The 16,829-nt window shown below is 43.4% G+C and overlaps 1 protein-coding gene across 1 annotated transcript in view; it reads left to right on the forward strand.

The window, feature by feature from the left end:
• The first annotated feature begins 3,652 nt into the window (after nucleotides 1-3,652).
• dip2ba (DIP2 acetate--CoA ligase B (putative)a) overlaps nucleotides 3,653-16,829 on the forward strand; it is a 45,661-nt gene continuing 32,484 nt past the window's right edge. The window contains exon 1 of the mRNA XM_085781880.1: nucleotides 3,653-3,924. Within this exon, the coding sequence (XP_085638006.1) occupies nucleotides 3,840-3,924 (85 nt within the window). The 5' untranslated portion in view covers nucleotides 3,653-3,839. The remainder of the gene's footprint in view (nucleotides 3,925-16,829) is intronic.

Here is a 16,829-nt window from a genome sequence, read left to right on the forward strand (position 1 = left end):
ATGCACTGCTCTGTTTGTAACACTGTTACCAGTGTTTCTTCAGTCTTCCCAGGCATGTAGCAATGTTTCAGTGTCTGTTTTATTCCAGGCAGTGTGGAACAAGAATTAGAAACGGCATTTTAACCCTGATCCTGGGAAAGAACGTTTACACAAGATGTAATTCATCAAACACTGAACTTGATAAAATGAAAAATATGCAGAAATAGATCATTTGGAGTACTTCCCGTTAAGTGGCATGTCCAGACCGTCTGAGGAGCTGAGGGTTGTGTTGAGGAGCTTGGATTTGCCAAAAATCCTTGCTCCAGTGCAGCTTTTAAATTGATGTTTTTTGGGGACTCAAGTGCTTTTGGAAGGAGAAGACTATGATTATGATCATCATACTTGTTTTGAAGCTTGTTTTCCTTTTGAGACAATATACATGTTGATTATAAAATGAACATGATCATAACTTTTTGTACGCAGCCTTTAATTGCAGAGAGAGTTGCTGGAACTGTATTTATTTTTGTAATGGTTACAGTCAAGATGCCACACTGACCAATAAGTTACTTGTGTTTTTGAGCTGTTTTTTTTTTTTTTTTTCCCCCAGCGCAAGCATCCTCAAACGACTTTTGGTTACATTTAAGGCCAAGTCTCATTTCGGATCAGGGTTAATTATAGGGCCCTGGGTCTGATTAGATAACGATCTACCCCATTCTCCTGACATTATGCAATGCATGTGTCATGTTGCCTATACTGTGTAGTTTCCATCCCACTGAAACAATTATTGAAATGACTATTTATTCATTCATTGACACTAGTTGCTAAAAACTAGAAACACACTAAGTTTCAGATCATTTTTAGCTGCCTGTCTCGTAATTGTATCTTCTCAGTTTCATAGCATCAATTTCAGAAGGTACAGATCTACACCTCAGTGTACAGCATACACAACATACCAACAACCAAACGGCAGGCACACACCACCTGGTGAATGTAGAGGAGCATTAAGCAGCCGGAGAGACAGATATTTCCCTCAGGAGTTGGTATGAGACGAAAACAACAACAAAACCATTCTCCACCATATTCTAATTATATGTGCTGCACCTGTAGCTGTATTGTGTCAACAGATTGACACTCTGAATGTAAAGGTGTAATCTGTATATATACCTCCCACAAATACAACGTTTTCATTTGCAAACTCACAAATACAGTATATCTTGTAAATAAACAAACCAATTTAACTAATCCACAAATTTATCTGTGAATTATTCGATTCATTCACAAAAAAAATTTAAAGCATTTGTGAATGACTTTCTAACAAGGCATACAGGTATGTTGAGCGAATTTTCTGCCAGGTAGTGAAGAGATAATTTTACGATTGTGCATACATCAACTACATCTGATCTATTAATTTTAGTGGACTGACTAAAAGTAAACTTATCCTGAGGTAAAGGTGTTATTACTGAATATTCTCTAAATATAAGCTAGTGATTGTTGTTCTGGCTATGGGAGCCTCTCCTGTTCATTGTTGGTATAACACCAGACTGACTCTAACTGAGACCTATGTGTTTACCTACATGCTTGACTTTCGGATAGTGTGATGGGACTTTCTTGTGAAATAATAGTCAAATGCAGTCCTCATTTGTCTTTCCTGAAGATGTTTATTTTCTTAACCCTCTTTTTATTTATTTTTTTTACATGTAGAGGTGGAGATGGTTTTGAACATGTGAACACATAGCCTACTTTAAATGTCTATGCCTGGATAATACAATTACATAAATGTGCTTTGGTGATTGTTATGTCATCTTCATGTTTCCTGTTAATATGCACATTAATGCATGTTTGTATGTATGTTTCTTACATGTCTTTTATTTTCTTTTATTCGTAAATATTATTTTATTTCGTGTATGACGCCCCCTCCTTGCCCCCCCCACCATTGTACAAGTGAAAGCCCCTGATAATTTGTCTGAGAAAGTATGACTGTCACCAACTAACTATTAGGCTAAACCATACCAAAGAACTTGTTTTAGTCTTGTAGCGTTTGTTAGTGAATACAACCTCAATAAGTGTCACCACAGGATATCACTCCCTCAGCTGCTTTGATTCAGATTATTTTTATCTATAAAATTTGTCTCTTGTGATTGGTGCACTGTTGTGCACATACAAGCGGTGTTAATGAGCTCTGATTAAATATACGACACTCCAAAGTTCTCATCCAACCAGTGAGTGAATCCTTCAGATTGATCAGGTTTTCGAGTATTTGGGGTTTTCTACAATCATCGTTTTTTTCTTTCACACTGCTTTATGTGGTTTCTCTCTTTTCAGTCATTTTGTATTCCTTAACGGTCATTTAGGCTATCTGACTTGATGTGGACAGTCATGTCATGTCATATGGGCACAGACAGGTGTCAGGTGACCCCCTGGCCCTTGGGCTCAAAGTTCACACAGGCATGCATCAAATCTTTACCATGCTCTTGAGTTGAACATGTGTCTGAGGGATGAAATTATAACAATTATTTACCTATTCATGTGCTGTGTTCCTCCTCTGACTGGTGATGGCTCCTCAACCATAACACAGACACTCACTGACACTCTCACAATGTTTGCACTTGCACTTAACACACATTTTCTGATAGGCTAGGCCAGTGGTTCTCAAACTTTTTTTTTTTTTTTACATCAAGGACCCCTATACTGACACAAATTAGACCACGGACCCCCAAGTACCCCTGGCTGCAGCCTGCAGATCAGGGTGGGCGTTGATCAACGTTTGACTCCTCCCATGTTGAGCCACGCCCGATCTGAGGGCTGCAGTGCAGCCAGGGGCTTCTCCGGACCCCCACTGGACAAAATTTTGAAACAAACACCAGAAAATGTACACAAATATTTGTTCTGAGACTGAATAACATCACTTTTTTTGTCAATGTATGTTCAAATTAAGGCCAATGGCGTTACATCTTTGAGAAATTTCAGGGAAAAAATGTGGTAAAATTCTGTTGGAAGTTGGGAACCCCCTTGAACCCCCTCAAGGACCCCACTTTGAGCACCACTGGGCTAGGCTATATTGTAGCACAATGTATTGTAAGCTGTGGCAATTGAAAGTCATTTTGTTTACATCCTTGTATTTATTGTGGTGATTGATATTGTGTGTGTGGGTATGTCTATGTATGTGCGTGAGTGTGTATGTAATTGTGTAGGCTATCTGAGTTTGTGGGGGTGGGAGGTTTGGGGTTTTCATGGTGTGTTTTTTGTTTTGTTTTGTTTTGTTTTGTTTTGTTTATCCTCAGTGAGGCACTTTGTGTTACTACAATGTATGAAAAGTACCATATAAATAAAGCTGATTTGATTTGATTTGATTTGATTTGATTTGTGGGGGATCATTAGCCTATGTGACGGGGGGAAATTTCCCACAGCCCAATGTTGGCAGGTAGCCTAGGTGTGTGTGTGTGTGCGTTGCGGCCTGAGCGACGCCAGAGGGAGCACCGGTGTCGCCGTGCTCTGCTCTCGGATGGATGCGGTGACTTCACGCACACACACACACACACACACACACACACACACACACACACACACACACACACACACACACACACACACACACACACACACACACACACACACACACACACACAGGCGTGGGGAGGTAAATGCAGTCACGTGACCGCTGGTTGCCGCTGGTGAGTTTCTCCCATTATGGCGGAGCGGCCAGCCGTGCGGATGGACTGTCTCTCCCACTCTGATGCTTGTTTCGCCTCTTGAGGGGAGAGGCGTTGTTATTTATCCACATTTTTTTAACACTTCCCCCGGCGGCGGCGGCCCGGGCTCCTTTTCCAAACCAGACTGCACTCGTGTTTCTCGGCGGAGCCATGGCAGACCGCGGCATGGATTTGTCCGCCCTGCCAAAGGAGGTTAGAGACCAGTTGGCGGAGTTGGATCTGGAGCTGTCTGAAGGTAAGGGAGGCGGGGAGGAGGAGGGGGGGGGATGTTATGACAGATTTGAAAGATATCGATATGTCTTGATCTGTGTGGTTTAATCAGACGTGTCCCTCCTGTTATTTTCACTGCCGTGCATCTGAATGAGCGCACTACTCGAGGCTGTGGTGGCACCTACTAGCTCGTTTTGTGCTAACATACAGGATGTGGGAGCTAGCCGGGCATGACAGACAGTCAGACAGCATTGTACTGGATGAAGAGAAAGGGCTTTCAACCTCATCCTCGTGCCCCCCCCCCCCCTCCTCTCCTCTCATATCCAACCATACAGTGGCTCTTTTGAAGCCAAACGTCGCTGCAAAGACGTGTTTTCTGTACCATATCCGGTCCTGTTAAGTTAGCAGTGTGTGAGTCCGCCCTGCTGCCCTGACAGACCGGGCAGAGGTGAGGTCTGTCTGGGGGTATCATCATCAGAGTGACCCCCTTCCCCTGTGACTCACCTTATAGTTATACCTCTGGCCTCCCATTTAGACGCCTTATAATCATTTCACTTGGCATTTGTGGCTGAAGTTGCTGCTGGAAATCAGTTGTAATCACGTTATAACTGTGACTTCCAGTGACAGACACAGAGCTGAGGTGGTAATGACAAGAAGGCCTGCAGCAGGCATGATCTGGCTCTGGTGTCATATGAAGACAACACAGGCTGTTATAAATGACTGTGCCACTAATTCCCAAAGCTAGTGTATGACCTCAGTGACGTCCACTGGAGCAGCCAACAAGCTGTGCACAGCAGAGCCTAGTGCAGTACACCTGTGTAAACCTGCTATTACTGGAATTAGGGGTTTGCCTATAGCCGTGATGCTCATTGTGGGGTTACGCTGTCCCTGTGTGAGATGTGTGTCAGGTGTGTGTGTGTGTGTGTGTATGCTATTTGTTGTATTTCACACATATCAGGACCATTCATTCATCCAAAGCATATTCAAATCAACCCCTCCCCCAGAGCAGCTGTCCTGCTCCACAACCACTGACACACACTATCACACATCCCTGACAGTATGAGGTGTATCCAGTCATCCTGTGTGCTGATTAGTAGGGGGTTAGTTGACAATTTTTTTTAATTTTAAACAGATAACCAGTATTTTATATCTGTGGAGAACCCTTAGGCAGGTTAACAGTAATTGTCATGTCTGTTATAAGGCAGTACAAAGGAATATGGTAGTTTAGACCTTAAAGATATGGTTATTTTGTATTTGATGGTTAAAAGATACAAGAAAACATATTCAAAGGTGAATTACTGTTAGTTATCAGAAGATTGGGTTGATCAATACACCATATCAGCCCAGACTATATATGCGGTTATATTGGTGCATCTGCAGGGATTTGAAGAGCTGACCTCCAAGGTTAATGTGTCACTCAGCTGTGAATCAGATAGTATTTAGTATGTAGGCCCACACTGTTAGAGAGTTACAGCAGTGATGTTAGGATGTTTTTAGAAGAGTTTACACCTTAAATCACAGGCAATTGAACAGAATTGTATCAAAGGTCATCGTAGGGGTGACTAATATAGCTATATACAGTGTACACCTTCAGAAGATAGGAATGTGTCTCCCATAAATGGATAATACCTTTTTACACTATACAGTGCATCTTTGGGTGTGCTGTCGTAAATCAAGAATCAGGACTGATTTTATGGTCATGTTGAATCTCCGTATTATTTTTCCATCATAGAGTCAGTCATGTAGATGACATACTTTGCCACCAGAGATTTCTTTCTTGCTTTATCCCATAACAGTGAAAAACATGTTACCTTTATTTGTACAGTAGTACAAACATGTGTTGCAATGCAGTTGTGAAGAGCTTTTTTGGTGCATTCAAGTGCTTGTGAGAAAAACATGAGACCCAAGTTTGTCACCAAAGCTGTTATTGTCAAAGGAAGATATACGACCAAATTCACATTGTCCTGGTGCCCAGGTTTACTAATTGTAGGTTGTCTGCACAATACTTGTCTGACAACAAAGCTTGTAAATTCAGTGCTTTTCAACTTGCGGCTCTCAAATATCATAGCCCCATTTACGACTGGATGCATGTGGCATGTCACCACCTTTCTGGCTCTTTTTCTTGAGTCCACAACAAGCCCCCCCCCCCCCCACCCACCCCTCCGAACCAAGTGAAAATGCCTGTTCCTACGTTGCTCGGATAAGAACACAGGCCTGCCAAATGGCCTCTTAAAAACAACCCATTTCTGCTAGCCCCCTGTGACCATGGGGACACAATGAGGACCATTCAGCTGGTCTGAGCCGCCATGGCCAGGAGCTCTGCTGCCATTTAGGCCATTCAGCTGAACCCAGTCTTTGTGTGCACGTAGGAATGAGCTGCCTCCATAGGAAGAGAAGGGAGGGGCTGGGGACTGGTCATACTTGAGAAGATGACGTGTGGTGTGTGTGTGTGTGTGCTTCTACTGGGAGAGGTTCACCCCTCTCACCCTGCCATCTCTCAGCTGGGCGAGGGGGTAAAAGGTCACGTCTGGCTCTTCCTACCTGGCTGACATCCCCTGCCGTCTGTCAAGTGTGTTACACTGAAAGCTGATGTTGCTGACACAAGCAGAATTCCACATTTATGGTCTGTGTAGCTGGTGGTCCACTCCAGACTGACACGCTGTTTTCGCATGGAAATATTACTTCAAGTGATTGGCATTTAGACCCTTTCTGCTTCTGAGCTTTTAAAGGGATACACCAACTATTTCTTTTTTAACGTGTCTTGCCTCACTCCCGAGTCCATGACAAGCAGATAGACACCATCCTTTCGACTGTGCGTGCAGTAACGAGGGAGCCTATATCGCCTGTAATTAGCTTAGCTTAAACGCTGGAAGTGTATAGGTAATGTTAGCCTGCCTCCACTTAAAGTCATCAGAGACACTCTTCAGCAACTCTAAATGGAAACCGGCGGGCCGATCTTCGTCTCAGAGCTGACAAAACTCTCCGGTACGGCATCTTGAGCGGTCAGATGCCGGTAACGGGACGAGATCGGTCAAAACAGAGGGTTCAAGCAAAGACGGTTTATTTTGGTTCAAGCTAGCTACATCAAGGGTAGGTTAGCTTCCTATTTCAAAGTAAAAGCACAAATTCTATCGTCATGGTTTTCTGTATGTAAAGGGCAACGGGTGTTTTATTTTGTGAAAGTAACCCGAAGTGCTTTGGTCACAACGGCTAGCAAAATTGTAAACAGCTGGTATTTAGACAAATTAATGACACACTGCTGATCTAAACGGCTACTTTCTCGCCTAAAAATGTTTGAAATGTTGATAAAGTGATATATTTACAGAGTTTAGAGCTAAAATGAAATCAGCTTCTGACTGCTGATTTCGGCTCGGGTAGGAGGCAGGCTAACACTACCCATACACTTCTAGCGTTTGAGCTAAGCTAGTTACAGGCGATACGGCACAGTCGAAAGGATGGTGTCTATCTGCTTGTCATGGACTCGGGAGTGAGGCAAGACAAAAAAAAATGTTGGCGTATTCCTTTAAACTCATGTCTGTGGAGATGCAGTTTCACCCTCTGTTTGCATCTCACATGTAGAAACTAACAGTCCAGATTATTGCCAGTTGTTTCCTTTCTGGGCCAATCATACAGTTAACCAGCCAACAGAAGCAGACTGGGGCTCTTTGTCTATTAAGGGATAGGGCCCTCAGCAGAGGATGACAGCACTGATATGGACCCTTTCTATATCAGCCATCCATCCTCCTGACCCCAGCCAACAGTGACAGCAAGTAGGACAAGGCCTGATGGATCCTTGAGAAGGACCCTCCTCCCAGCCATGGAGGAGGTTTGTGAAGACATGTCTCTACTCTATCTGTATCATTCATTAATGGGATACGTAGCAAACAGTTTTTTTTTTGTAAGTAGTGAGGCAGAGTGCTTATAATGAGACAGACAGATGTGTGATAGAAAGTCCTGTCTGCGCTGGTATAAAAGGATAGATCAGGGCCTCTCTCTCTACAGTGATTGTCAAACTAAAGTTTCCGCCTGGAATTAAATCTTTTCAAAACTGTTCCTGCGTGCTTTGTTAACAACTCTAACATATGCAAGTGAGTGCACTTATCCTACGTATAGGAGAGGGGATTTTTTAAAATCAATATTGATATTGTTTATCAAAATTTTAGCTATATTTTCATTTAGGCTATGTCTTTTACAGACTATCACATGGCTTTTTTTTGGATTTTGGAGAGACAGGAGTTAAAGGGGAGGGAAAGTGTGTGTGGTGACATGCAACAAATGTTCTCAGCTGAAACAAATAGGGAACATCTACTTCCTGTGTCTACTATGTGCAGAAGTGTATCAAATGACATGGTGAAAAGGTTGACTCATGTTGTTTATCCCATTGGGTCAGTTCTCCAGTTCTTTTTCCCTGGAACATGATGCTATACTTTTCTAAAAATGTGGATAATTAAAACTCATTGAGCGATTGTCTGTAACAGAATTTGGTCAAAATATAAATGATTTTTCACCCAGACACAACAAGTTGTATATGAGTTGTGGTACTTCTTACAACACAAGCATGAATACAAAGAGGGGTGATTAACAATAAAAATGATTTACTGCCCAGCTGTGCTTGCAAAACAACTTTGGACGTTTCTCCACCATTTTTCATCACATTTTAATAACTCTATAAAGAGTTTTCAGATGAAGCCTCGTTTTTCTGTTGAGATGTTTGTATCTAAAACTCCTAACAGACCAGAATCCAAAAGGCATCGTCCTGTAGCTTCAGAGCCAAGACCTTAGGCCCAAGCAGATGGTTGGGTTGTCTTGGCAAAGGTCTTCCTTGATATGTGTTTGTGTGTATACACAGTATGTTTGTATGCATGTGACATAATAATGTTTCTGTGAATAGTTAATGATGGCTGCAGTCCCTTCGACTCCTCCAGGCCTGTAGTGGGCTGAATTATTCACATGCTCTCATTAAATACCAGGACACCCTGACAGAGCGGTGTGGGTGTGTTGGCGTGTGTGTGGTTAGGGCACGTGACGTCATCATCCTCCCCTGGTAGACGTTGGGGCATGCATAGGAACAGAAAAACCAACCTAACTCTTTTGAAATACTTTCAGGAGCTATCTTGTCAACCTTCTCGTCAGCTCTTGCATGTCTTTATTATGAAGATGCTAAACTTGTTGAATGAGCTCGCATGTAATGTCAGGTCAGGGAGGGCAGAATGACATATATATGAGGAGTTCAGTGTTGAAAAAGGGTAATTATACACTTAAAGCATTAATCCACTGTTCCACATAGGGGCTGAATGACAGTGCAGTGGAGAGAGCTGTTTCTTAACAGCAAGAAGGGGCTGGGTTTCTGTGTAGTGCCTACAGGGGTTTCTTCCCACTGTATTTCTTCCCACACTACGAAGACAGAGTTTCCACAGCCCTGTGATGATCCACTGGTCACCACTTCAGGATGAACCACGCCCCTGTCCACTGTCAGCCGGGGTTGGCTCCAGCCCCTCACAGCCCCCAAAGGACAAGTTGTAAAGCTTGTTGTTAAGATGTGTTAAAGGGACAACGAGGAGTTTTGGAAAGCGAAGTGTTTTCACACTACATTTCCCATGAGCCTCCGCGTGCACGGTGAAATTCTTGGACCGGTGCAAGATGGACGTCTTGCCAAGAATGTTTTCATTCATCAAGAATGAAAGTCGGAGGTTCGAAGATGATCAGATACCGTCCTTAGTTCCGACTATAAACGGCAATTTGGCGGCGTTATTCCATGACCCACGTCCACGAAACCGAAAGTAAGGAAACGCTGGACTGGACGGCTCGCCCAGCATTTCCACCACTAATAATAATAACAAAATAACGATAGAGACAAAACTATATATTCATTGAAAATGGAGCCATTAACAAGTGTGGGTAACGTAGATTCATCCACATTAAGGTGAGACTTTTTAATAACCAAATACAAACTCCTCGTTGTCCCTTTAATGAGAGAACAGACTTTTGTCCAAGGATAACGTAACATGATGATGTGTTGACCATATTAATCCACCAATATGAACTCTGAGTCATTGCCCAGTCTCAGTGTGGAGTTGTTGTGGGTGTGTGAGATGACACATGGCAGCAGTGTGTGTGTGTGTGTGTGTAGAGTGATAGCCATTAAAGACTCTGATTGAAGTGCCTGTGCTCGCGAGCATCCACTCTGTTGAAGTGCCCTTGAGCAGGACTCTGCCGCTGAACGTTGCTGCTCTGTGTCTGACCTTGTGCTCTTCCTGTGGCCTTCCTGTTATGGACAGAAAGTTAATGGAGGTGTGTGCCCTGCGGTCAATGAATACACTTTTCACATTACACTAAGTTGTCCATTGATGTGGCATGTAAACCCACGTGACGTGTGTATATCTCCAGCTGAACCAGCAGTGTGAGCAATAGGACATGTTTACAGGTGAGGTGAAGCCTGGATTCTGTCTTGCCGGTGATCTGTGAGTCACTGCAATTAGGTGTGTCTTCCCTCTCCGGGGCACGTCTGTCCAGCACAAAGTGAGAAAAACCTGTTTTAACCTCCTGTTTACTGGGTTGAAAGGTGTGATGCAAACTGTGACTCATCATAAGAGAAGACTTGAATGGGGATCTTGAGATATGAGACCCCTTGTGCAGTGCACCCACCCACCTTCATTCAGAAACTTGTATCTCAGCTTGACGTTGCATTTCGCAATCTTCGCTCAGACTGCTTTCGTGGCCTACAGTCATTTAGTCAGGGGCCCATGCTGTGACGCATCAGACAGTGAGTAATGGCACGCTGATTTACGTTTCGTGGGCTAAATGATGAATTCAGTGGAAGTGACACAGCAACCAAGGTGTGTTGCATTTCTCTGTTGTCAGACCCGGAGCTGACGTGGAGCCCCTTACAATCTATCACTTGGGCTATATCCACTGCCCGGCAGGCCATGTGACTGTGCTAATGCTGAAGAATGCTCTTGTGAATATAAATAGACCTGGCTGGCAAGACAAATTCACTTTCATGCCTGAGGAGGAGAAAACAAGCATCTCTTTGACACAAAAGCTCTGCCATTATTGCAGCGGAGGCCACCCTCTCCAAGTCCCAAGGAGTCACTCCTAATTGTGTGTATCTCTTTCTCGCTGAGGCTAATGTTTCTGGCTAGTGGAGACAGCAGCCAGTGGCAAACACTTTCCACATCCAACCAACTGGCTAGTTGGCCGCTACATGTGGGTCACTGTTACGCCCATGGGTTGTGTGTGAAATACCATGGCCTGTTGAGAACCGCCCTCCTCGGGCCAATCGGCCTGCTGTCTGACCCGTGGAGAAAGTTGCTATAGGCGTGCTAATTGTTAAAGCATCATAGCAGTGGTTTTAGATGTGTTTAGCATGTTACCTTCACATTTTGTATACCCGACATCATTGCTAACCAAATGATGCCTTTTAGTTCGGAGGCTAATTTCTTAGCTTGCAGGCAGCTGCCTTCATGTTTTGCCATAAAAATCAACACAAGTGCTTCGTCATAGTTAGGGTCTGCTCAGCTTGGTGGTGCGTCCAATTGTTTCGGGGGAAACAGGAGTTTCTGTGAAGCACAAAATCACCAAGTTCACACTGTGTCCATGTTTAACTAACGGTTGGCTACCAGATAATGTAGCTTGTGACTGCAGGGACTTTTGGCACCTGATATCAGAGCTTCCCCGAAACACATCATGAAAATAAAAATCAGTCGCATTTCCTTTTTGTTGTGGTGCTGCATATCAATTCCTGCCAACTGATTACATCTTTGAATACAGCCAGCCACACGCTTACAGCAGAACAGCAACACGAGTGCCATGAAGCAATAAGTCATGCAGTATCTTTTATTGCACCTTGGCTTTGCTGAAGAATCTAACAAACAAGTCAGTTCACTTATGTAATTTAGCTCTCAGCAATAGCTGTTAAGACAGTTCAAAAATGTAGCTTTAAAAGTCTCTACATTGCTTCAGATTTGTAACGTTGAGGTTCAGTCACTAAGACTTGGGGGTTAATGTGGCATTTCTGATATTTGGGTCTTCAAAAATTGCTGACTTTTGCGACAATTATTGGGCATCAGGGTGGCAACTCCACCAGAACATAAGCCATACACTGGCTGTCTGCTGTTAAATGTTTCACCTATAGTTTATTTCTCACCCTTTTGCAGTGTCTGTCATTCCAGCCTCTTCAGCTGATCGGCCACAGCTGATCATTACAGCCTTTTAAAGAGGCTATGAAGGACACAGCGTATTTTCTCAGCAGCTGGTCAGTTTCTATATATGAAAGCGCAGGCCTGCGTCACAGGAAGGGCTGATGGGAAACCAGAGCTCAGGGGTAAAGCACTACTTTCTGTATATGTACAATGAAAGTTTCCAAAAGGTCAACCGCGTATCTGTCAGTCACTCATTGGGTCATTTTTTTGTTTTGTTTTCCCTTTTGGACCTGTGCCGTGCATTTGAATGGTTCCCTTCCTAATTCTTGCATGGAGCCAAAGGATTATCAAAAAGGCCCAGTGAGTAGAAGTCCTCAGGAAACCCTCCTGAACAAGCCGATGTGTATCTCCCCTCTTGGCCCCTTGGAACACATTGTGCTTGTGCTTGGCTTGTAGTCATGGACCCCTTTAATTCAGTTCCCGAGAGAAAGAGGTAAAACAAAGGCCATGAAAACACACAGGTTGGGTGTGGCTTTAACCTCTTAATCCCTAACTGTCGGTAACGCTGGCTTCTGTGCAGGTGCAAACTCACCATGTTGTATGTTTATTGCTTTGAATGGAAACATTGGGTTAATGTGTTGACACATGGTAGAATCACAGCTATAGTTACTGGCCACACTGGCCGGTCTCATTTCCTGGAGATCGCTGGTTGTTTGCCTCCGTGTCTGTGCCGATCTGTGTTGTTATGACCGTTGTGAGTATAAGACGAGTCTTTGTAATGTTAACGTTGAATGAGATGAGTTTGGATGGTCTGTGGAGCGAGTAGTGACAGTATGTCAACGCAAAGTATTTTTCACACTGCTGTATCAGTAGGAGGCCCTGGCTGTACAGCAGGTTTGTGTGGTGTTAAATACTCCCACAGACGGTGACGACACATGGATGACTGTTGTTCTGGATGTTATCTAAAAGATTTGGTCGTGATTGCAGTGAAAGAGCCACTAGAGTTCAAGTTATATCGCCACAGATTATCCAACAAAACTTTCCCTTGAAACTACTCAGACCATGTTGTGCGCACGCTTGTTGGTAAATATATCTCGACACACCTCAGAAAGATAATGGTGCAAGCCAGGAACGTCAGTGAGTCATTGCCAGATGTGCGGTATCACTAGTCAGATGTGTTATCCATTCTGGGATAATTGTTTGTGTTCGCATAGAAAGCATAGCCACTTGACAATTATTTATTTTTCTGTTTTTAACAACATGGTGGACTGTATCCACTTTGCATACAGTTACTGAAATCCTGATGTTGAATATCTTAAATTTCAAACATTTCATAGATCCAGACTCTCCAATGTGTGAATGTGTGTGTGTGTGTCGTCTTGTCCGGTATATTTAATATTTTCCGGACTGGTCAGACAAAACAAAGTGTTTGTTATTGGCATTTTCACTGTTTTTACTGATGTTTCATGGATCGAACATTGAATCAGAGTAGTCAAGGAGCTGAAAACATAATAATAAAATGATGAAAATACAATTGCATTTGTCACAGCTCTATGTTGTAGTTTATTTATAATTTTTGGTTTTGTATTGTTTTTTAGACCACACACACATAGATACACTGTGAAACTGTGGGGACTTTTACACAATATACATACAGTGAATGAAAAATGATTCATTGATGATGATGATCATACTGCACAGTCAAGTCTCTCTTTTCCTTTCTGTCACTGCGCTGACTGCCACCCAATCCTCTACCTGCCTGTGTGGTAGCGAGCAGCTTGTTGCTAACATCTCCTCACCACCACTCCCTTGTGACCTTGCACCTTCAGTCCCACTCCCACCACGTGAAGTGAAATGTTTTCTCTGACACACATTGCTTTGTGTATTTTAGAGCTTGACAGGCGTTCGTTTTTCACCTGTTTTTCACCGCGGCGTAGTAGTAGTCCTCCTCTTTTAACACGTTCCTCTGGTGTTGCTGGTCGGACGTCCCCCGCAGACTCTGAGCCGTCATTTTCAGAGCCGGCGTGAGTTCCCGTCCTGATGACAGGCTGTTTAATGACTGTGAGCTGTGGGTGGTGAGAGGTCAGGACTCTGAGCTGTCCAGAGAGTGGAAACGTAGGCAATAAGGCCTGTGTGTGTGTGTGTGTGTGTGTGGTTTCAATGTCAGCGCTAGACTCAACACCAAAAGGATGGCAACGGCAGAGACAAAGGCCACTCATGCCTTGTTATGCGCTTGTAATATTGATTTAATGAGTCAGCTGCCTGGCTAACATTCCTCCTCCTACATTAGTGTTCACTTTTAACCCATCACCCTGCAGCAATTAAACAGAGAAAAGGATCATCATTTGTTCATTTGTCATCCAGATGTTGGCTGTTGCTAAGATAAGCTCAGTTTCTACGGCCCAGTATACGCGGTCTCACGTGCCCCGGCCACTGATGGTTCTGTTGATGCGTGAGGCTCAGTGAACCTCAGATCAGGTCTGGTCCACACGTCTGTCTGACCCACCGCCGCTGTATCTCTTGACCACAACACCAGCCACGTAGAAATCTGATACCTTCCTGCTCACTTTCCCTGCTGGATACACTCTGGTTACCCAGCGATGCTGAAAGCTGGTCTGTCATGCAGTTTGCCAGCCGGGATGCCTCTGTCTAAATAAGTCTCTTGCTCTGTTTTCCTCCTCTTAACAGCGTGCTGAATTAAGTCGGAGACCAGAGGCGGCCTTCATTGTTAAAATAAATGAGCCAGAAGAGGCAGTGACAAAGGAACTCCCACTGGTCAATTTCCACTGGGGAATAGTTATTTTACACAGCAGACATTTTGACTCGTCATTGTAGGAAAATCACAGGTGTATAATAACATTTATAATGGCTGATGACAATGTGATAGTGAGGCAGCAATCCATAAAATACCAGACTGAGCCTGGGTTCACAACCGTGTTTGAGACTGGTCTGTATGGGAAGTTTGCTCTTAAATTATGTTTTTTTTTTTCTATGCACAAAAATAAAGCCTGACTAATTTTAAGCCTAATCTTACCTCCCGACCACGAGGCTAACCCTCCGTTGCCATGGTAACAGTCCGTGGCACCTGCTGACCACTGGCTCAAAAAAAAAAAAAAAGAGCAAAACCTACAGTAGCTCATGATTTGCGGTTTGGAGGGAGGGATGATAAGGAAAAGTGGTTTGTTTGTGGAGGGAAACTGTCTCTGAGGTTGACTGGCGAGCAGAAATGCTGAGCCCCACCACACACAGCACCTCATAATAACAACTTTATTTATATAGCACGTTTCAAAATGTCCACAGTATGTTGGGTTGGGATTTTGTTTGGAAGACTCATTCACTAGAACTAGAGAGGATTTGTGAAAGTGAAGCGGGGTTTAGATTAGATGTGATCTCCAGTTTAGTTCCCAGCCGTAGTCGATGTTTTTATTTTGACCCTGATCAGAAACACCTTCTGTGAAAAGGCCAGTTGAGACAGAACACACGGCAGCGGTGGTGTACAAATGTTACTTGTTATGCAAGATGTTATTGACAGAAGCTGTTCGGTTTTTTAGGTAGAGCATTGACAGCTCTGTAGTCATGTCAGGCTGCCAGCCAGCAAATGGAAATGCAAAAAAAGAGAGACACTTTTGGTATCTTCAAACCATTTCATCCTATGCAAATATGTTTTTAACTTACAGCATCATCATTTGTCTTTCTACTGCTGCGTCACTGCAGGTTGTGTTGTGTACGTTTGTTTTGGATTACGACGGTTCCTTTGTTCATGTATTGAGTATAACTCTGTGCTTTTCATTTCTAGAACACATGGTATTACTAAAATCAAAAATCTGTGAGTTTTGAGTTTCATCAACATTTTGATTTGCCATAACAGGAAAAAAACATAATTTTTGGCTATAGTTTTATTAAATATCACATCATCTCATTTACTCATCTCAATTACTCAGTTATATGTCATCATAGTTATATCATACATAGTAATTGCAAGTCAACATGTCTCCTACGATCAGGCCCGACCAGTAAATCATCAAACTGGTGTAATGGTTCCAACATTGGCAGTAATTATCTAGTTGCCCAATGACTCCAGGTGATAGATAATCCCCACAGTAGAGGGTGCTGTAATTATCAGAGCCGATAGCTAATCTTACCGGGGGTTTGGCGGCCTCTCACCTCAGGTGGTCTCGTTCATCTAATGCCACAAACACACACAACAACCTGTTAGCTCCTGCAACTCCCACAGCGGAACAGTCCAACCCACTTGTGTCCCTCTGACTCATCGATCGACCGTGCACACTTGTTCACTAGTCTTATCACTTTGATGAGGTAATGTGCCCTGAATTTATCTGTAGAACAGCTGGCCATAGCCGTTGTTTGTATGACGTGCTTTTTCCTTTCAAGGAAACGCAGTTGACCCAAATTAGTTTGTGAAAGTGGATTAACAATGGGGAGTGTGAGATGCAGGTGAAAGGTAATTCATCTTAATGCATCAGGAATCTGTTACATTACTGGGCTGTTCACAAAAGAGTTTTCTCTCTATGGAGCTTCAGACTGAATGTGTTCTCTTTACTTCTTCGCTGTGGCTTTCTCGCTGAGCCAAAAGTAGAAACCAACTCTCAATGCTTCAACTGTCCCCAGCTTCGAGCTCCACTGTATCACACAGCTGGCTCAAGAGTTCTGTCTCTGCCAATATAAAGTGCACAATGTAATAGAAGTAATGGAGGAAGTAGAGCGATACTCCCTCTGCACTCAGACAGAATGTGAATGCTTTAAAAGCTTGGATGGGACTTTTAGCTTT

Source organism: Trachurus japonicus, chromosome 7 (assembly GCF_045865225.1).
Source record: "Trachurus japonicus isolate A0001 chromosome 7, Traja_1.0".
Lineage (NCBI taxonomy): Eukaryota > Metazoa > Chordata > Actinopteri > Carangiformes > Carangidae > Trachurus > Trachurus japonicus.